This window comes from Coregonus lavaretus (assembly GCF_964263955.1).
Source record: "Coregonus lavaretus genome assembly, chromosome: 16".
Taxonomy (NCBI): Eukaryota; Metazoa; Chordata; class Actinopteri; order Salmoniformes; family Salmonidae; genus Coregonus; species Coregonus lavaretus.
Genome location: NC_140003.1, coordinates 1,132,731 through 1,154,536, shown reverse-complemented (window position 1 = coordinate 1,154,536; position 21,806 = coordinate 1,132,731). Strand labels below are relative to the sequence as shown.

General features: G+C 42.4%; 1 protein-coding gene across 1 annotated transcript in view; it reads right to left on the bottom strand.

Annotated features, from left to right (window-relative positions):
• LOC311143738 (TBC1 domain family member 4-like) overlaps positions 1-21,806 on the bottom strand; it is a 144,724-nt gene that overhangs the window by 84,804 nt on the left and 38,114 nt on the right. The window contains exons 2-8 of the mRNA XM_084179613.1: positions 12,558-12,686; positions 10,866-11,097; positions 9,726-9,973; positions 5,989-6,078; positions 4,992-5,096; positions 1,235-1,367; positions 666-757 (exon numbers count right to left, since the gene is read on the bottom strand). Coding sequence (XP_084035739.1) covers positions 666-757; positions 1,235-1,367; positions 4,992-5,096; positions 5,989-6,078; positions 9,726-9,973; positions 10,866-11,097; positions 12,558-12,686 — 1,029 coding nt within the window. The remainder of the gene's footprint in view (positions 1-665; positions 758-1,234; positions 1,368-4,991; positions 5,097-5,988; positions 6,079-9,725; positions 9,974-10,865; positions 11,098-12,557; positions 12,687-21,806) is intronic.

Here is a 21,806-nt window from a genome sequence, read left to right as displayed (position 1 = left end):
TAATAGTGTAATTATAGAACACTTGTGGGATTTATATTAAGAAGCAAAGTGGAAATCAGCATCGTGGTCACCAACATCTTGTTGCATCTGACCGTGCAGAGAGAGGGTACAACAAGTGGTCGAGTGACAGGGGGCAGGGCTTGGTGTGGAAAGTGCATGGGGAAGCGGCATGCAGTAGGAGAGGGAGAGATACGACTCAAGTAGCAAACGGAGTAAACTATAAAAACTGACATTACACATGCCGGAGTGGAGTTTGACATTTAACTAACCAAACATTGAAATACCGTTATAGAAAGTAAAGTAAAAACCCAAACCGTTCTATGCATCAATACCGGTATATAATCAAATACGGTATACCGCCCAGCCGTACAGAGAATCAGTTTTAACAGTTGAGAAAATGATTGTTCTTTGTTATATTGAGTCTCACACAGTCCTCATCAGACCTAGGTTCAAATATTTTATATACATTAAGTGTTTGCTTTAGCCTGCCTGGTTCCAGATGGACAAGGTTTGTTGTATTTGAAGAAAGGAAAACCCCACACTGAGTGAAATATTCATTACGTTTGAATGTATTTGTTTTAGCAGCAGAGGTCAGAACAAATGGACACGTTTCGGAGGCAGCCTTCGACAGCGTTGCTGTATTTGAACCCAGGTCTGGTCCTTACCTGAACTCGCTCAAAAATGTCCACCTGTTCGTTGTCAGTCAGTTGAGAGAGGTACTTCTGGATGGCCAGCTTGGCCCTGGGAGGATACAGACCTGGATTCACAAACACAGGAACCAAATGAGTTACCATTGAGCCCCCCAAAAAAAGAATAGACTGGGAAGAAGATAATTGAATGCCGCACACAACCAAGTGAGTCAACCGCAGACAGAGTTCTCAAACTCAAAATGTGGAGCAACATTTTCTCACAAACTGAGGTAGAAAAATGTGCTGTCTAAAAAGTGGTTCAAACCGGCAAAACCTGTTGAATTGACAGACAGGCCGAGATGAAAAGTGTGTGTGGGAGTCTTTTTACAATATTTGATAACAACATGAAGGTTGAATAAATAGAGCATAAATGAAACACTGCTTATGAATGGGTTATGAATTATGAATGCATCATTAGGTCCTTATGTAGGTATAATACAATTAGACTTTTCCAATCTGTATTGTGTAGATAACAGATGCTATTATTGTCCCCTGTCCTTTTCTTGCTATTTTGAAAGCAATAAAATATATATACAATGGTGTACCCTCGATCCTCTCGCAGAGTTTGTGCAGGTCGTGCATAGGGCAGGCCTCGCACAGCTTGACCTGAGTCTTGGCACTCTGCAGAGCTGCAGCCGTACTGAAGGCCTGGTTCAGAGTCAGCATCACCTCATCCACCTATAGGCAGGCAGGCACAAACACACACACACATACACAAAGTAGCCGGCTGCAGTTACACAACGCAACTTGCGTTGCAGGTTGCAGGTGACATCATCTCAAGCAACTTTGCTGTTACATGAAGCAACTTGAATGCAATTGAAATTGCATGCAACAGCCATAGCCACAGGAAGTAGGGGTGCTGAAGGTGCTGCAGCACCATCTGATAAATTGAAATACATTTCCCAATTTGTCCGCAATTTGGGCAGCATGTGTGCCAAATATCGAATAGCTTGTTGCGCTGCGGCCTTAGAAATAGAATCCATAGAAGGTTAATGGAACTTTAACTCTGGAAATTTGACTGGTAAACTCATGGGTACAATCAAAATGGCTGCCAGTCCTGACTTGTATGGGCACTCCCATTCACGGATTCTAGTTCTACGGTTCGAAATTCAATCTATTGCTGAAGAGAGAAGACTAGGATAATCAGTCTGTAGAAGCTACCAAATCTTTTCTCGACAACTCCCAATTTTGAGCAAACAGTTTTTCAAAATAGGCTAGCTATTGGCACGAGCGCGTGTGCAAAGCTGTCATCAAGGCAAAGGGTGGCTATTTGAAGAATCTCAAATATAAAATATATTTTGATTTGTTTAATACTTTTTTGGTTTCTACATGATTCCATATGTGTTATTTCATAGTTTTGATGTCTTCACTATTATTCTACAATGTAAAAAATAATACAAATAAAGACAAATTCTTCAATGAGTAGGTGTTCTAAAACTTTGGACCGGTAGTGTACATAAACTTTGACTAGCCCTGATGCCAGTATTTTCAGTAATGTCTCTTCAGTCCACCTTGATCATGGTTCCCGCAGCACTGACAGCTGTGTTGTTGACATGACAACCGGGCCGGAGTCCCGAACCTTCAAACGGATCATGTGACAAAAGCATTTGTTTTGATTGGCTGTTGCTTGCAACTAGTTGCACAAAGTTCAAAGGTTGCAACTGGATGCAACCAAGTTGTAGATGAGTTATTAGTTGCAGGGGGTGTTTCACGAAGCAATCAAGAAGCAACTCAGTTGCAAGCAACTAAAACTAAAAATGCAGCCTAACTTAAAGTAAACACAACATAAATCTGGATTCCTAGCGTTCCAAAGAACCATTCTCCTCCAGAGTATTTCAGAACCCAATACATTCTGGACAATGTTTTTGTAATACTGGTAAGCAGGGCTCCAGACTGCGACCATTTGTCACATTTTGCGACCCTGTGACTTGGCTGTGCGAGTAAAAAAATGTATATATTGGTCGCACTGCTGCCAGCTGCACATTCTACTAGGTTACCTCAATCAAAATGTTCTATATTTTGGGTGGCTAAAACCATGAGTTTGTTAAACAGTAAAGTGCATTATCCTCATGATTCCTGAAAGCTAATAAAAGCAAACACCACATAAATCTGTGCCTGCCTGTTTCGCTGGGGCCGGCTGCTGTAATGAGCGAGCCTCTCAGACTCTCTCTCCCCCTCGTGGGCCCCTCATGATTGTATAATATTTTAAAATGCAATTTCGGGAAAAAAACTACTTTGGAAGCAACAAGTTGTCCATATTAAAGAGAGGAGGGATTCAGCTTTCTGTAGGTATAATTTATTTCTCAATTATCATTAGAGCTCAAAGCAAACTGTTTTACAATAAAATATCCCATATGGCTTTGAAATACGGAGCGTGCGAAATTGCGCATCGGCCATCACGAGTGCACTACGCATCATTTCATTTTTGTTAGATTAATACATGGCTACTAGCAGAAGGTGTTATATTTAGAGTTAGCATTCTAGCGAATGTGTTTTGATTTAGCATTACCTCAGGTGGTGAATTAGATAAAGCAAATTCATCTCTATTGAACAAAAATCGGGAAAATTCTGGAGCCCTATTTTGATAGCAAAAATAGCCTAATTTTCAACCCAAAATGCATGACAATCATGACAATTAGGTTCCATATCCAAATATTTGTAATCATGCATTCCTGCTTAGACATGGTATTAAATTAATACATTGTTACTTCTAACATCTCAGTAGTCTATTACACTTCTTAATAAAGCATCGTGAATTACTTTCTAATGACTTTATAAGATGATGCTCAAATGTATTATATTGTGTGATGCTGCAGATTTTTGGGGGGCGTGATGTCACCAAATCATGGGCTGGTGCCACCAACTGAAAAAGTTAGTAGCACCAAAGCCACGAGGGGAAAATGTTAGTCTGGAGCCCTGGTAGACCTACAGTAGATTTGGTTGTGTATTACAGCTTTAGTTAAACATTTGGATATAGCCCAGTTATAATAGTGACTAATAGCAACAGTTCATACAGTAAGCTCCAAAAGTATTGGGACAGTGACACATTTTACTCCAGCACTTTGGATTTGAAATGATACAATGACTATGACTATGAATTGCAGACTGTCAGCTTTAATTTGAGGGTATTGTCATCCATATCAGGTGAACCGTTCAGAAACTACACCACTTTTTGTACATAGTCCCCCCCATTTTAGGGGACCAAAAACTATTGGGAAAAATGTACTTATATGTGTGTTAAAGTAGCTAAAACTTTAGTATTTGGTCCCATATTCCTAGCACGCAATGATTACGTCATCATCATTATTTAATGCCCATGTGTCATTTTGGAGTCACTTTTATTGTATATAAGAACAGACTATGTTTCAAAACAATTGTACATTAATGTGGACCATGACTACGGATAGTCCTGAGTGAATCGTGAATAATGATGAGTGAGAAAGTTAGTCGCAAAAATATCATCCCCCCCCCGCAAAATGCTAACCTCCCCTGTTATTGTAATGCTGAGAGGTTAGAATGTCTTGGGGGTATGATATTTGTGTGTCTAACTTTCTCACTCATAATTAGTCACAATTCATTCAGGACTATCCATAATCATGGCAGCTTACACATTAAGTAATACATACATTATTTACCATTAATTTCTATTGGGCACAAAATAATCTGAAACACAACCAAAACAAACAGCAAATACATCCAACAAGTTTGTAGAGTCACAAGCTTGAATATGGTACCAAACACTAAACCTTTGACCACTTTAATACACATACTGTATAAGTGAATTTGTCCCACTACTTTGTACAACAAGTTCTGTAATTTCTGAACAGTTCACCTAATATGGATGAAAATACCATCACATCCAAGCTGACAGTCAGCACTTTAACCCCATAGCCATTGTATAATTTCAGAGCTAAAACAACAAAAAATGTGTCACTGTCCCAATACTTTTGGCACTCTGTATATTATGTGGCCCAAGTGGGAAGCAAACTCAAAACCCTGTTGCCATGCTAAAAGGGTTCTCCATCTCAAGATATCGAGTGTGAAGGCTTTCGATTCAGTCCTGCTGTAAGACATGATTAAAACATTCAACTTATCCACGGCTTCTCTCTGAACCGTGACTAGCTAAATCGGTGGCGTTAAAGTAGGGCTGGATCAAAACCCTGCACACCCAGAAGATCTCCAGGACTGGAGTTGGAGAACCCTGCTCTAATGCACTGAGCCATTGGAACCACAGGGAGTCAGTCGGGGACAAATTAGATTTACACCGGGAGTGTGCAGTGAGAGGAGCTAGCTAATACTCACCAGGGATTTGCTGGCACACTGGAAGACATAGCACACATACTGGCCCGGACCAGACTCCCCCGGGTCGCGACAGATAAACCCAAAGTGGTCCGTCTTGTTTACACCCTGAGTGAACAACAAACCGTACTATACAACCAAAGATCATTACACGCTACAATACAGACGATACAGTACATTGCTACTGCATACTGTATGTATGCAGTACAGTATATGTTTGAGGCAGACGTTCAAATAGTATTGTTTTCTTTCTAATACTTTAGCTGAGCTTGATTGAGCTTGCCAGGCACAATGGAATAGTCCCAAAAATACAAACTGCAGCTTTCTGGCACTCCAGGCAAGCTTAATCAAATGGTCAAAGTTATTTTATTTGAACCCAGGTCTGCTTGGAGGGAAGTTACTCAACCTTCTATAAACAGATTGAATGTTCTATAAATCAATTTAATTCCTGAATACAACACAATATCACGTGCAGTTGGAGAAAGAAGTCAGCAATCCTATGTAATGCAGTCTTTATGGACTATGAGTGGCTGTCCCTGGTTTAAACAATGCATAGCTGAAACGTATTAGGCTATAAACGCCTAGTGTAAACAGTAATACAAGAGCATTATCTTGCCCCCAAATATGGCCTATAGCTACTGTTCTTTTAATGTTTTATAAGCAATTTTTTGTTCAAAAGTCAAACTTTTTCCATGACATATCACAGGACACCATTTGTAATCATATTAGCAGTAGTACTAACAAAGTAAGTCCTTGACAATGAACAGAAAGCAATGTGCGTTTGTAATTAAATTAAAATAACGAATAAATTATCCTCTGACGTTGAAGCCGCCAAACCAACGCATTTATTAACTCATGAAGTGGGCATGTTTGAGAGGGAGTTAAGTTTTCGGAATGTGCATCTGGGGAGAACGCTGTAGCATTGAGATGAGATTAGCTGGATAAACCTGAATGTAAATACGGAACAGTCGAGTTAAAAAACAAACCCAGGTTTACCAACCTGAGAGCAGGACGAGATGTCTTTGAATTTTTTCTCCAGCACCACCGTCTTACTGTCTGGACTGATCAGGTTCACCTCAAAGCGTCCGACCTGAGAAACAACGGACACACACACACACACTAATGAGGAACCTGACCTTCATACGAGGTTTAAAATTGTATCCATTTTCATTCAAATACTTGAGCTGGGCTTGATGGAGCTTGACTGCCGTAATGGGACCAACAGAACAGTCCAAAAAGTGCAAACCCCACCCATCTGGCACTCCTGACAGACTTAAATGAAAAACCCAACATATTAAAGTGATTGCAAATACTATTTGAACCCAGGTCTGCTAAATCATAGAGAAGCACACTGAACCACACCGAATAATCATTTTGTGGTAACTACTACTCTGGCGCTGTAATTGCCCTTTTAAATGATGCTATAATATAGGGTCCAGATAGCCTGTATATTGTAAAGGACAGCTACTTGGCATTAAAATGATTTGCAGTACAGGGAACTGGCAAGACTAAATGTGGGAGAGGGTTGAATAAGAAACAGTTCACAGGCAGGCAGCTTAGCATGGTGTTCTGACAATGTGTGTGAGCCAGAAGGCAGCGAGCTGCATTGCTTCATCATAAAACAGCAGCCAATGATTTAAATTTGACACTTCAAGCAAGCCTTATAGATCAGGTATGTTGTGTGGTCTTTCACAGTTCTTCACATAGATTTGGACTCCTCCGCATTCAAATGCCCAATCAGGTCAAGAAATTAGTGTGCTTGCTTCTTTCAGATTTTTGGGGAAAATGACTATGCAGCCATAGAAGCACAACTCAATAGCATTGTCTTTATGCCCGACCTGCAGGACTAGTTGATGTCCTCCAGAATGATATTGACTGGACTGCAATATATGTCAAGTATATCAATTTATAGAGAAATTCCGTTACGTAAAATATTTGTACTCAAAACTTGAAAAAATTAAACAGAAACCCAGAATCTACTAATAATAATTTGGGGGGTGCTTATATTTGTCCTGTTACACACAAGCATGCAATGGAAATATGTTTCTTGCATATCCCAAATCCTCCTGAGACACCCGCAGGGAGTGGGGTCACGGCCAGGGTCACCATTGTCCAGCACCCCTGGAGCAATTGGGATTAAGTGCCTTGCTCAAGAGCACAACAACAGATGTGTTCCACCTTGTTGGCTCCGGGATTCGACCCAGCGTCCTTTCGGTTGCTGGTCCAACGCTGTAACCTCGAGGCTACCGGCAGCCCTTACGTAGCTCAAGATGGAATCCTGTTTGAAGACGGCATAATATAAAATGTAATGCTCATGAAATTCGACCACATCGGGAAAGGGACGGGGTTCGGTGAGAAAGCGAAGAGTCAGGATATTCTTCAATTATTTTTCATCAATCTACACACAATACCCCATATAATGACAAAACAAAAACAGGTTTTTAGAATTTTTTGCAAATGTATAAAACAATTATTGAAATATCACAAATCCCTGCTGAAAGACATGATAGGCTAGCTACATTGATTGATGGACCACGTCAAATTGGCTAGCTAGAGCTATGACAGATCACGTCAATAATGCTAGTTAATAATGCTAGTTAACGCTAACTTTCAGGGGATAAACTAGATACCTATATCCAAATATTGTTTGATTTGCTTGCCATCTATAGTAGTGATGACCGTAGTAAGACTGACAACATTACCAGGATGAGTTGTGAATAAAAATAGGCTACTTGCCGATGTCAACCTTTTTCCAAAAAGCCTAATCCCTGATGAAGCAAGCTAAATGACAAGTTGTTTGCTGTAGCTAGCTAGCTACATGCCAAATGGATAGGCTACCCTCACATATATGAAATTACATGATCAATTGATGTTTAGTTATCATGAAAAGCATGCAGTTACTTGCTTTATAACTCTGATGATAGAGCTAAATGTGCGTAATTGTTTTGCATGGAATAATTAGACATTTTTAGTTATATTTTCTTCAAGATGTGATGATATTCCAACCAAATAGTTATAACATTTATTTGAACAATCCCTTAAAAAACAGCACACAGTTGTCAATGGTTTTAGCGGAGCTGGGGGTCTCCTTGCCACCCAGCAGGCAAATCGAACGTTCTGCACCTTTTTGTGACATTTTATTAATAACGACCTATACTGTATGTTACTACTATACTGAAAAAATATATAAATGCAACAATTTAAAAGATTTTACTGAGTTACAGTTCATATAAGGAAATCAGTCAATTTAAATAATTAATTAGGCCCTAATCTATGGATTTCACGACTTGGAATACAGATATGCATCTGTTGGTCTCAGATACCTTTTAAAAAAAAGATAGGGGCATGGATCAGAAAATCTGTGGTCACCACCATTTGCCTCATGCAGTGCAACACTTCTCCTTTGCATAGAGTTGATCAGGCTGTTGATTGTGTCCTGTGGAATGTTTTCCCACTCCTCTTCAATGGTTGTTGCTGGATATTGGTGGGAACTGAAACATGCTGTCGTACACCTCGATCCAGAGCATTCCAAACGTGCTCAATGGGTGACATGTCTGGCGAGTATGCAGGCCATGGAAGAACGGGATATTTTCAGCTTTCAGGATTTGGGTACAGATCCTTGCGACATGGGGCCATGCATTATCATGCTGAAACATGAGTTGATGGTGGCGGATGAATGGCACGACAATGGGCCTCAGGTTCTTGTCACGGTATCTCTGTGCATTCAAATCGCCATAGATAAAATGCAATTGTGTTAATTTTCCATAGCTTATGCATGCCCATACCATAACCCATGGGGCACTCTATTCACAACGTTGACATCAGCAAACTGCTCGCCCACACAACGTCATATGTGGTCTGCGGTTATGAGGCCGGTTGGACGTACTGCCAAATTCTCTAAAACGCCGGTGGTGGCTTGTGGTAGAAAAATTTACATTAAATTATCTGGCAACTGCTCTGGTGGACATTCCTGCAGACAGCATGCCAATTGCATGCTCTCTCAAAACTTGAGACATCTGTGGCATTGTGTTGTGCCAAAACTGCACATTTTAGACAGGCCTTTTATTGTCCCCAGTAAAAGGTGCAACTTTGTAATGATCATGCTGTTTAATCAGCTTCTTGATATGCCACACCGGTCAGGTGGATTGATTATCTTGGCATGGGATGTAAACACATTTCTTCACAAAATCTGCACACATTTCTGGGATCTTTTATTTCAGCTCATGAAACAAGGGACCAACACTTTACATGTTGCGTTCAGTGTAAAATAGGAAGTAAACTCGCCTGTTTACAACTAGCATTAGACAACTAGCTAGGAATCGTGGCTTCAATGTCTCACTGGTTGATAACGTTAACTAGCTAGGTCAAAGCAATGTATAGCCAGATCGTATTTCTGATATAATAATAAATAGCTAGCTAGCTAAATAACGGTCTAGGTTGCTGAAGTTGTAACTTTTAGGACCTAGACGTGTTCAATCAGACAGGAAAAACTATTATTGGTAACGTCAGCTAACAGGATAGCCTCTTCGCTCCGGGAGACCTGTATTTTTTTTCAGTGTATATACTACATGGTACTCTTCCCGAGTATTACTATTTGACTTAGTAGTTTATCCTCAATAGTTGGGATGGAAACGGCGAGCGTTACCTACCCCCATATATTTAAAATAATTCAGAGACCTACTCATTCAAAGCCCTACTATTTTATCCAAACATAAAAGCATAATTATTGATCCCCACCTGGAAGAGCATGGTGCGGTTTTTGTCGGCGTCCGAGGGCTGGACGTTGGTGGGGGCACTGGCGTGGCGGCGGCGTGCAGGGGCGGCTTTGAGCGCCCCCTCCCCGGGCTTCCGCTGCAGGATGCCGACCAGGCTGCTGCAACGTGTCCGGAACTCCTGCTGCTCCTCAAAGCCAGAGTCCTCCAGGATGCACTCAGGAAAGGTCCCACGCAGGCTACCCAGGCTGGGGCTGTTGGACATGCCCGTCCCTGGGGGGGAGAAGACATAAGGACGAGTCAATACCCTCTATGGACAGGCCTTTAACTGCCCCCAAACACACATACACATATCCGCAGGCTCCCCAGACATGCTCTTCACTACGGAGAAAACGTAAGGATGAGTCATATACTAGACTGTAGGTAAAACACCACATTTCTATTCACAGGGCTCTTGTGAAAAAGTATTAATTAGACTTGAATTAAACACCTGTCCATCACCAAGCCCTCATACACGTTTGGATAGTTCTCTTATGTAATTCAACATGTTCCAATTGGCTGCAAAATCTGAGACGTCGTCGTCAACCCCAAATTCATACCATTTTTGCACCTACATATGGACAATGGACCATCAGACTGCTGAACACTTGAACGAGACTGACCACCTGCTCTGATTCTCCGCACCTTAGCACACACCACAACTGCTGCTGCCAGACTCTTATTATACACGCCCCCCACCCCCCCCTTCCCCAATACACGTAAACATTGTACCATAAATTGTGCCTTCCTGTATTATACTTATGCTAAAATGTTTATTCTATTCTACTACCATTTACTTTATGTTCTTATTCGTATTTTTTACTATTTCTTATTGTTGTTGCATTGTCGAGAAGGAACCTACAAGTAAGCATTTCATTGGATGATGTATACCATGTGTATCCCCTACATACGACTAATAAAACTTAAAACCTGGAATGATGTATTTTACTTCAACTAAGCCTAGAACATCAGTTTTCAACTAAAAAAGGGAATTTTAAGAAAAGTACGCTTTAAGGTCACAGTTTTATATATTTGTATCAATCTACCATGCTCTGTGTGGTACATTTCAGCAACAAGCTGCCATCATCAAGAATTGTTTGGACACTTTACTGGGAGAGGTCCTTACCGCCAAAATCTCCTCCGTTAGTGAAATCATCATCCTCCAGCCCCTCACTGAGAGTGGTTGAGGAGAGGGGGTCTCCGTCACCCCCCACGATGAGCTCCACGGGGGTGCTCTCTGTGGACACCTGCTGGCCGCTGAGGAGGTGCATGCACTTGCTCTCCAATTCGTGCTGGCGGAACTTGTCGATGCAGTCATCAATGAGGGTGGAGGGAGCCTTCTTGTGGCTGACAGTCACCTTTAATTGATTGATTAATTAATACAATTTATCCATTGATACAATGACGGATTCATTTAATCTACTAGATCAGGGATGGGCAACTTTGATTGGGGTGGGGGCCACACAAAAAATCTGAACTCCTCATGAGGGGCCGCGGTGGCTCGCGGGTCTGCATACCCACACATGCAGGCTCCCCCACCCCACCTTGAGAGCAAATTATTTTAGCGGCCCTCCTCTTGACAGCGGAGAGAGAAAAAAATAACGTTAAGAGTTATGAGAATGTTCCTTTTTTATAAGAAAATCGCTATTTTTGATGTAATGGCATGTCCAGACACCTTTTTTTTGCGATTTCACATGTTTTTGAGAAATGTACCCCAACCACATCCTCATCCTTGTGTGCAGTACGGGGGCTCTGAAAAAGCATGAACACATGTTCCAAAAACACCCAAATAAAAAAGCTCTTTAGATGTTGTACACTTGAAATTGTGTAATTACGAACTTTATCCGCAAGGTTATATTCCATTTTGTTGCAACTCGAGCGATACCTCTCCATCCACTCTAGCAGCAGGCTACATGGAGAATGGAACAGCTGGATTGGGGAAACGGTTTGAGTGGCACAAAATGGAATATAACGTTGTGGATAAAGTCCAGAATGACAATTTCTGGTATACAACATCTAAAGACCTGCATCACTATACTGACAGCGTTTCTGTTCTAAAAGGACGTATTTGGGTGTTTTTGGAGCATTCGTTCATGTTTTTACACAACCCTCGTACTGCACAACGAGGATGAGGAAGTGAATCGTTGGTTGGGGTAAGTTTCTCAAAAAAAAGTGAAATCACAAAAAAAAGTGTCTGGTGCCTTCTATGACATGACATTTACATAAAAATGGGCGATACAGTAAACTTCTGCTCTAATTTCCTGTAATTCTACACATTTTGCCATAGGGTGGAGAGAAATGTTTGCTGTTCTTAATATGATATCTGAGTGAGAGTGACTAACAAAATCAATGGGGGACCTCCGGTCGGTAATTGGTCCATGATTACAAAATAATTAGATAGTTAGACTGGTAAATTAGTCTAGCCAGCTAACTTAAATAATATTAGCTGACATTGGCTAGTTGAGTGACTGTCAGTGACTGACGTAAGAGAAAAACTGCTATGCACAACCACATTTCGTATTCTACTATTCTAACTCTCGACAGTAAGTTGAACATTTGGTCCATTTTTGGAAATTGATCTGCGGGCCTACAAAAGGGACCACCAGTTACCCATCCCTGTCCTAGATCTACTGCACATTCACACAAATTCAACAGAGACTGATCAGTCACATATGATGAAACAATTCTTTGTTCGTTTAGTCAGTCAGTTAGTCATCCCAAACACATAACTACCTAAAGATATGGCTTTGATTCATGTCAAATTATTGGTGATAAGCACACAGTAAAGTTGAAAACGTATCCTGTAGTGGTCCTGTACCTTGCCGCAGTAAAGCACCTCAAACTTCTGGGAGTTATAGAAGGCCTCGTCAGTATCCTGCTTGGGCTTGGAGTCCTCCTTTAGGGCTGACTTTGATACCGCACGGATACTACTGATCACCTCTGGTACCTGGGAGAGGGAGGGAGAGAGATGGAGGGAGGAGAGAGGAACAGGGAGAAGATGGAGATATTAGAAGAGGGGTTGGAGGAGGGGAGAAAGGGAAGAAGTTGGGAAAAGTGGTAGAGAGGATAGGAGAGAATAAAGAGGAAGGAGAAGGAGTGATTAATAGAAGGGGGAGAGGGGAAAAGTGTGTCATAAAGGGAAGACAGGGAGGATGGGAAGAGAGTGGCATCTCAGTTAATGAAGTGATCAATATATGAGGAAGGTTCAACAACATCTCAGCCATTAAACCATCAGCTAGAGACTTCATAACAAAACTATTAGAGACTAGCCTATTCATTAATCTAAATGACACATTAAATGGTGTTGCCTCCTGCTGAGAAGCAATGTGAGCTCTATAATATTAGATCAATTAGCCTAGTGTAGTCTAAATGGCAGAAATCAATACATTATAAACCAGCTGTATGATTTCTAAGTATATACAAAACCTATCTGTATTTGTATTTATTACGGATCCCCATTAGCTGCTGCCAAGGCAGCAGCTACTCTTCCTGGGGTCCGGCAAAATTAAGGCAGTTATACAATTTTAAAAACATTACAAGATAACAGATTTCACAACACACTAAGTGTGTGCCCTCAGGCCCCTACTCCACTACCACATACAGTGGCTTGCGAAAGTATTCACCCCCTTTGGCTTTTTACCTATTTTGTTGCCTTACAACCTGGATTAAAATCGATTTTTGGGGGGTTTGTATCATTTGATTTACACAACATGCCTACCACTTTGAAGATGCAAAATATTTTTTTCTTGTGAAACAAACAAGCAATAAGACAAAAAAACAGAAAACATGAGCGTGCATAACTATTCACCCCCCTAAAGTTAATACTTTAGGGTCATTGTCCTGCTGGAAGGTGAACCTCAGTCCCAGTCTCAAATCTCTGGAAGACTGAAACAGGTTTCCCTCAAGAATTTCCCTGTATTTAGCGCCATCCATCATTCCTTCAATTCTGACCAGTTTCCCAGTCCGTGCAGATGAAAAACATCCCCACAGCATGATGCTGCCACCACCATGCTTCACTGTGGGGATGGTGGTCTCGGGGTGATGAGAGGTGTTGGGTTTGCGCTTTCCTTGATGGCCAAAAAGCTCAATTTTTGTCTCATCTGACCAGAGTACCTTCTTCCATACGTTTGGGGAGTCTAACACATGCCTTTTGGCGAACACCAAACGTGGTCCTATGGACATATACTCCAATCTCCGCTGTGGAGCTTTGCAGCTCCTTCAGGGTTATCTTTGGTCTCTTTGTTGCCTCTCTGATTAATGTCCTCCTTGCCTAGCCCGTGAGTTTTGGTGGGCGGCCCTCTCTTGGCAGGTTTGTTGTGGTGCCATATTCTTTCCATTTTTTAAATAATGGATTTAATGGTGCTCCGTGGGATGTTCAAAGTTTGATATTTTTTTATAACCCAACCCTGATCTGTACTTATCCACAACTTTGTCCCTGACCTGTTTGGAGAGCTCCTTGGTCTTCATGGTGCCACTTGCTTGGTGGTGCCCCTTGCTAAGTGGTGTTGCAGACTCAGGGGCCTTTCAGAACAGGTGTATATTTACTGAGATAATGTGACACTTAATTGCACACAGGTGGACTTTAACTAATTATGTGACTTCTGAAGGTAATTGGTTGCACCAGATCTTATTTAGGGGCTTCATAGTAAAAGGGGTGAATACATATGCACATACCACTTTTCCGTTTTTATTTTTTAGAATTTTATGAAACAAGTTATTTTTTGCATTTCACTTCACCAATTCTGACTATTTTATGTATGTCCATTACATGAAACCCAAATAAAAAAAATCATTTTAAATTACAGGTTGTAATGCAACAAAATAGGAAAAACACCAAGGGGGATGAATACTTTTGCAAGGCACTGTATCTACAACACAAAATCCAAGTGTACGTGTGTGTATAGTGTGTATGTTATCATGTTATAGGGCGGCAGGTAGCTTAGTGGTTAAGAGCGTTGTGCCAGTAACCGAAAGGTCGCTGGTTCTAATCCCCGAGCCGACTAGGTGAAAAATCTGTCGATGTGCCCTTGAGCAAGGCACTTAACCCTAATTGCTCCTGTAAGTCGCTCTGGATAAGAGCGTCTGCTAAATGACTAATTATTATTATTATTATGTGTGTGTATGCATGTGTCTGTGTTTGTGTTGCTTCACAGTCCCCGCTGTTCAATAAGGTGTATTTTTATCAGTTTTCTAAGTCTGATTCTAATGCTTGCATCAGTTACCTGATATGGAATATAGTTCCATGTAGTCATTGCTCTATGTAGTACGGTGTACCTCCCATAGTCTGTTCTGGACTTGGAAGAGACCTCTGGTGGCATGTCTTGTGGGGTATGCATGGGTGTCTGAGCTGTGTGCTAGTCGTTTAAACAGACAGCTCTGTGCTTTCAACATGTCAATACCTCTCATAAATACAAGTAGTGATGAAGTCAATCTCTCCTCCACTTTGAGCCAGGAGAGATTGACATTCATATTATTAATGTTAGCTCTCTGTGTACATCCAATGGCCAGCCGTGCTGCGCTGTTCTGAGCCAATTGCAATTTTCCTAAGTCCCTTTTTGTGGCACCTGACCACACGATTGAACAATAGTCTAGGTTCGACAAAACTAGGGCCTGTAGGACCTGCCTTGTTGATAGTGCTGTTAAGAAGGTAGAGCAGCGCTTTATTATTGACAGACTTCTCCCCATCTTAGCTACTGTTGTATCGATATGTTTTGACCATGACAGTTTACAATCCAGGGTTACTCCAAGCAGTTTAGTCACCTCATCTTGCTCAATTTCCACATTTATCTATTACGAGATTTAGTTGAGGTTTAGTGAATGATTTGTCACAAATACAATGCTTTTAGTTTTATAAATATTTAGGACTAACTTATTCCTTGCCACCTGCTCTGAAACTAACTGCAGCTCTTTGTTAAGTGTTGCAGTGATTTCACTTGCTGTGGTAGCTGATGTGTATAGTGTTGAGTCATCCGCATAAATAAGACACACTGGCAAATAGTCCGGGTAGCCATTTGATTAGCTGTTCCGGAGTCTTATTGCTTGGGGGTAGAAGCTGTTAAGAACCTAGACTTGGCGCTCCGGTACCGCTTGCCGTGCGGTAGCAGAGAGAACAGTCTATGACTAGGGTGGCTGGAGTCTTTGACAATTTTGCATACCTGTTTCACTGGGTCAAGCTGCTGGAATGAGCGAGCATTTTACAGCCTCTCTCCTAGTGCACCCCTTGAGATTGTATAACATTTCAAAATGCAAAAATGTTTTATGATTCTCATGAAACCAGTTTTAAAATGTCTTTAGAAAATTCAGTTACAAAACCATGATGCATCTGCAAAAATCAACTATCATTCTGAGGACTAAGACAACTTTGGAAACAACTAGTTGTTCATAATAAAAAGAGGAGGCTCTCCACTTCGTGTAGGTATAATTTGTATTTCTCAATTATCATTATTGAGCTCAAAGCACACCGTTTTACAATCAAGGTATCTGATATGGCTTTGCAGTACAGAGCACGCGAAACTGTGCATTGGCCATCGCAAGTGCACTAGGCTTCAACGTTTTTTTAGGACATTACATTTACTGTTACATTAATACATCGCTGCTAGCAGTAAGAGCAATATTTAGAGTCAGTGATCTAGCTAATGTGTTTTGAGTTTCCACTTTCTCAGGTGGTGAATAAGCACCAATTGAATTAGGCCTACAGTGAGTGAAAAAAGTATTTGTTCCCCTGCTGATTTTGTACGTTTGCCCACTGACAAAGACATGATCAGTCTATAATTTTTATGGTAGGTTTATTTGAACAGTGAGAGACAGAATAACAACAACAACATTCAGAAATCAACAACAAATTGATTTGCATTTTAATGAGGGAAATAAGTATTTGACCCCTCTGCAAAACATGACTTAGTACTTGGTGGCAAAACCCTTGTTGGCACTCACAGAGGTCAGACGTTTCTTGTAGTTGGCCACCAGGTTTGCACACATCTCAGGAGGGACTTTGTCCCACTCCTTTTTGCAGATCTTCTCCAAGTCATTAAGGTTTCGAGGCTGACGTTTGGCAACTCAAACCTTCAGCTCCCTCCACAGATTTTCTATGGGATTAAGGTCTGGAGACTGGCTAGGCCACTCCAGGACCTTAATGTGCTTCTTCTTGAGCCACTCCTTTATTGCCTTGGCCGTGTGTCTTGGGTCATTGTCATGCTGGAATACCCATCCACGACCCATTTTCAATGCCCTGGCTGAGGGAAGGAGGTTCTCACCCAAGATTTGACGGTACATGGCCCCATCCATCGTCCCTTTGATGCGGTGAAGTTGTCCTGTCCCGTTAGCAGAAAAACACCCCAAAGCATAATGTTTCCACCTCCATGTTTGACGGTGGGGATGGTGTTCTTGGGGACATAGGCAAAATTCCTCCTCCAAACATGGCGAGTTGAGTTGATGCCAAAGACCTCGATTTTGGTCTCATCTGACCACAACACTTTCACCCAGTTCTTCAAATAAAATAAAATTTTATTGGCCAAAAGCGCCGAATACAACAGGTGCAGACATTACAGTGAAATGCTTACTTACAGCCCTTAACCTACAGTGCATTAATTTTTATAGAAAAAAGTAAAATAAAACAAAAAAGTGTTGAGAGTAAAATAAAATAACAGTAGGGAGGCTATATATACAGGGGGGGGGGGGGGGGGGGGGGGGGGTACCGGTGCAGAGTCAATGTGAGGGGGTACCGGCTAGTTGAAATAATATGTACATGTGGGTGACTATGCATAAATCATTAACAGAGTAGCAGCAGCGTCAAAAGATGGGGTGGGGGGTGGGGGTGGGCAGTGCAAATAGTCCGGGTAGCCATGATTAGCTGTTCAGGAGTCTTATGGCTTGGGGGTAGAAGCTGTTGAGAAGTCTTTTGGACCTAGACTTGGCACTCCGGTACCGCTTGCCGTGCGGTAGCAGAGAGAACAGTCTATGACTAGGGTGGCTGGAGTCTTTGACAATTTGTAGGGCCTCCCTCTGACACCGCCTGATATAGAGGTCCTGGATGGCAAGAAGCTTGGCCCCAGTGATGTACTGGGCCATACGCACTACCCTCTGTAGTGCCTTGCGGTCGGAGGCCGAGCAGTTGCCATACCAGGTGGTGATGCAACCAGTCAGGATGCTCTCAATGGTGCAGCTGTAGAATTTTTTGAGGATCTGAGGACCCATGCCAAATCTTTTCAGTCTCCTGAGGGGGAATAGGCTTTGTCGTGCCCTCTTCACGACTGTCTTGGTGTGTTTGGCCCATGATAGTTCGTTGGTGATGTGGACACCAAGGAACTTGAAGCTCTCAATCTGTTCCACTACAGCCCCGTCGATGAGAATGAGGGCGTGCTCAGTCCTATTTTTTTCCCCTGTAGTCCACAATCATCTCCTTTGTCTTGGTCACATTGAGGGAGAGGTTGTTATCTTGGCACCACACGGCCAGGTCTCTGACCTCCTCCCTATAGGCTTTCTCATCGTTGTCGGTGATCAGGCCTACCACTGTTGTGTCGTCGGCAAACTTAATGATGGTGTTGGAATCGTGCCTGGCCATACAGTCATGGGTGAACAGGGAGTACAGGAGGGGACTGAGCATGCACCCCTGAGGGGCCCCCGTGTTGAGGATCAGTGTGGCAGATGGTTGTTACCTACCCTTATCACCTGGGGGTGGCCCGTCAGGAAGTCCAGGATCCAGTTGCAGAGGGAGGTGTTTAGTCCCAGGATCCTTAGCTTAGTGATGAGCTTTGAGGGAACTATGATGTTGAATGCTGAGCTGTAGTCAATGAATAGCATTCTCACGTAGGTGTTCCTCTTGTCCAGGTGGGAAAGGGCAGTGTGGAGTGCAATAGAGATTGCATCATCTGTGGATCTGTTGGGGCGGTATGCAAATTGGAGTGGGTCTAGGGTTTCTGGGATAATGGTGTTGATGTGAGCCATGACCAGCCTTTCAAAGCATTTCATGGCTACAGACGTCAGTGCTACGGGTCGGTAGTCATTTAGGCAGGTTATCTTAGTGTCCTTGGGCACGGGGACTATGGTGGTCTGCTTGAAACATGTTGGTATTACAGACTCAGTCAGGGACATGTTGAAAATGTCGGTGAAGACACTTGCCAGTTGGTCAGCACATGCTCGGAGTACACGTCCTGGTAATCCGTCTTGCCCTGCGACCTTGTGAATGTTGACCTGCTTAAAAGTCTTACTCACATTGGCTACGGAGAGCGTGATCACATAGTCATCCGGAACAGCTGATGCTCTCATGCATGCTTCAGTGTTGCTTGCCTCGAAGCGAGCATAGAAGTGGTTTAGCTCGTCTGGAAGTCTTGTGTTACTGGGCAGCTCGCGGCTGTGCTTCCCTTTGTAGTCTGTAATAGTTTTCAAGCCCTGCCACATCCGACGGGTGTCAGAGGCGGTGTAGTACGATTCAATCTTAGTCTTGTATTGACTCTTTGCCTGTTTGATGGTTCGTCGGAGGGCATAGCGGGATCTCTTATAAGCATCCGGGTTAGAATCCCGCTCCTTGAAAGCGGCAGCTCTACCCTTTAGCTCAGTGCGGATGTTGCCTGTAATCCATTGCTTCTGGTTGGGGTATGTACGTACGGTCACTGTGGGGACGACATCATCGATGCACTTATTGATGAAGCCAGTGACTGATGTGGTGTACTCCTCAATGCTATCTGAAGAATCCCGGAACATGTTCCAGTCTGTGCTAGCAAAACAGTCCTGTAGCTTAGCATCTGCGTCATCTGACCACCTTTTTATTAACCGAGTCACTGGTGCTTCCTGCTTTAGTTCATGCTTATAAGCAGGAATCAGGAGGATAGAGGTGGTCAGATGACGCAAATGCTATGTTGCCTGTAATCCATTGCTTCTGGTTGGGGTATGTACGTACGGTCACTGTGGGGACGACATCATCGATGCACTTATTGATGAAGCCAGTGACTGATGTGGTGTACTCCTCAATGCTATCTGAAGAATCCCGGAACATGTTCCAGTCTGTGCTAGCAAAACAGTCCTGTAGCTTAGCATCTGCGTCATCTGACCACCTTTTTATTAACCGAGTCACTGGTGCTTCCTGCTTTAGTTCATGCTTATAAGCAGGAATCAGGAGGATAGAGTTATGGTCAGATTTGCCAAATGGAGGGCGAGGGAGAGCTTTGTATGCGTCTCTGTGTGTGGAGTAAAGGTGGTCTAGAGGTTTTTTTCTCCTCTGGTTGCACATTTAACATGCTGGTAGAAATTAGGTAGAACGGATTTAAGTTTCCCTGCATTAAAGTCCCCGGCCACTAGGAGCGCTGCCTCTGGATGAGCGTTTTCCTGTTCACTTATGGCCTTATACAGCTCATTCAGTGCAATCTTAATGCCAGCATTGGTTTGTGGTGGTAAATAGACAGCTATGAAAAATATAGATGAAAACTCTCTTGGTATATAGTGTGGTCTACAGCTTATCATAAGAAGATAAACCTCAAGACTTCCTTAGTATTTGATTTTGTGCACCAGCTGTTGTTTACAAATATACACAGACTGCCACCCCTTGTCTTACCGGAGTCAGCAGGTCTATCCTGCCGATGTAGCGTATAGCCCGCTAGCTGTATGTTGTCCATGTCGTCGTTCAGCCACGACTCGGTGAAACATAAGATATTACAGTTTTTAATGTCCCGTTGGCAGGATAACCGTAATCTTAGGTCATCCCATTTATTCTCAATGATTGAACATTGGCTAATAGGATTGATGGAAGAGGCAGTTTACTCGCTCGCCGTCGGATCCTTACAAGGCACCCCGACCTACGTCTCTTTCTCATGCGAATGACGGGGATTTGGGCCTTGTCGGGTGTCTGTAGGATATCCTTCGTGTCCGACTTGTTCAAGAAAGAACATTCGTCCAATACGAGGTGAGTAATCGCTGTCCTGATATCCAGAAGCTCTTTTTGGTTATAAGAGACGATGGCAGAAACATTATGTACAGAATAAATTACAAATAACGCGGAAAAACACACATAATAGTACAATTGGTTAGAGGGCTGTAAAACGGCAGCCATCTTCTCCGGCGCCATTCTTCGATTCTACTCTGAATCATTCAGATGTTCATTGGCAAACTTCAGATGGGCCTGTATATGTGCTTTCTTGAGCTGTGGGACCTTGCGGGCGCTGCAGGATTTCAGTCCTTCACGGCGTAGTGTGTTACCAATTGTTTTCTTGGTGACTATGGTCCCAGCTGCCTTGAGATCATTGACAAGATCCTCCCGTGTAGTTCTGGGCTGATTCCTCACCGTTCTCATGATCATTGCAACTCTACGAGGTGAGATTTTGCATGGAGCCCCAGGCTGAGGGAGATTGACAGTTCTTTTGTGTTTCTTCCATTTGCGAATAATCGCACCAACTGTTGTCACCTTCTCACCAAGCTGCTTGGCGATGGTCTTGTAGCCCATTCCAGCCTTGTGTAGGTCTACAATCTTGTCCCTGACATCCTTGGAGAGCTCTTTGGTCTTGGCCATGGTGGAGAATTTGGAATCTGATTAATTGATTGCTTCTGTGGACAGGTGTCTTTTATACAGGTAACAAGCTGAGATTAGGAGCACTCCCTTTAAGAGTGTGCTCCTAATCTCAGCTCGTTACCTGTATAAAAGACACCTGGGAGCCAGAAATCTTTCTGATTGAGAGGAGGTCAAATACTTATTTCCCTCATTAAAATGCAAATCAATTTATAACATTTTTGACATGCGTTTTTCTGGATCTTTTTGTTGTTATTCTGTCTCTCACTGTTCAAATAAACCTACCATTAAAAGTATAGACTGATCATTTCTTTGTCAGTGGGCAAACGTACAAAATCAGCAGGGGATCAAATCCTTTTTTCCCTCACTGTATATAATATTAGTGCACATAAATATTAACACTAAAAAAGCCGATATCACAAATACTGTTAGTGATATCGGAATTCTTACAACATACAGTGCCTACAGACTGAATTTAAAATGGATTCAATTTAGATATTTTGTCACTGGCATATTACAAACAATTCCCCATAATGTCAAAGTGGAATTAAGTATTTTGAATTATTTAAAAAT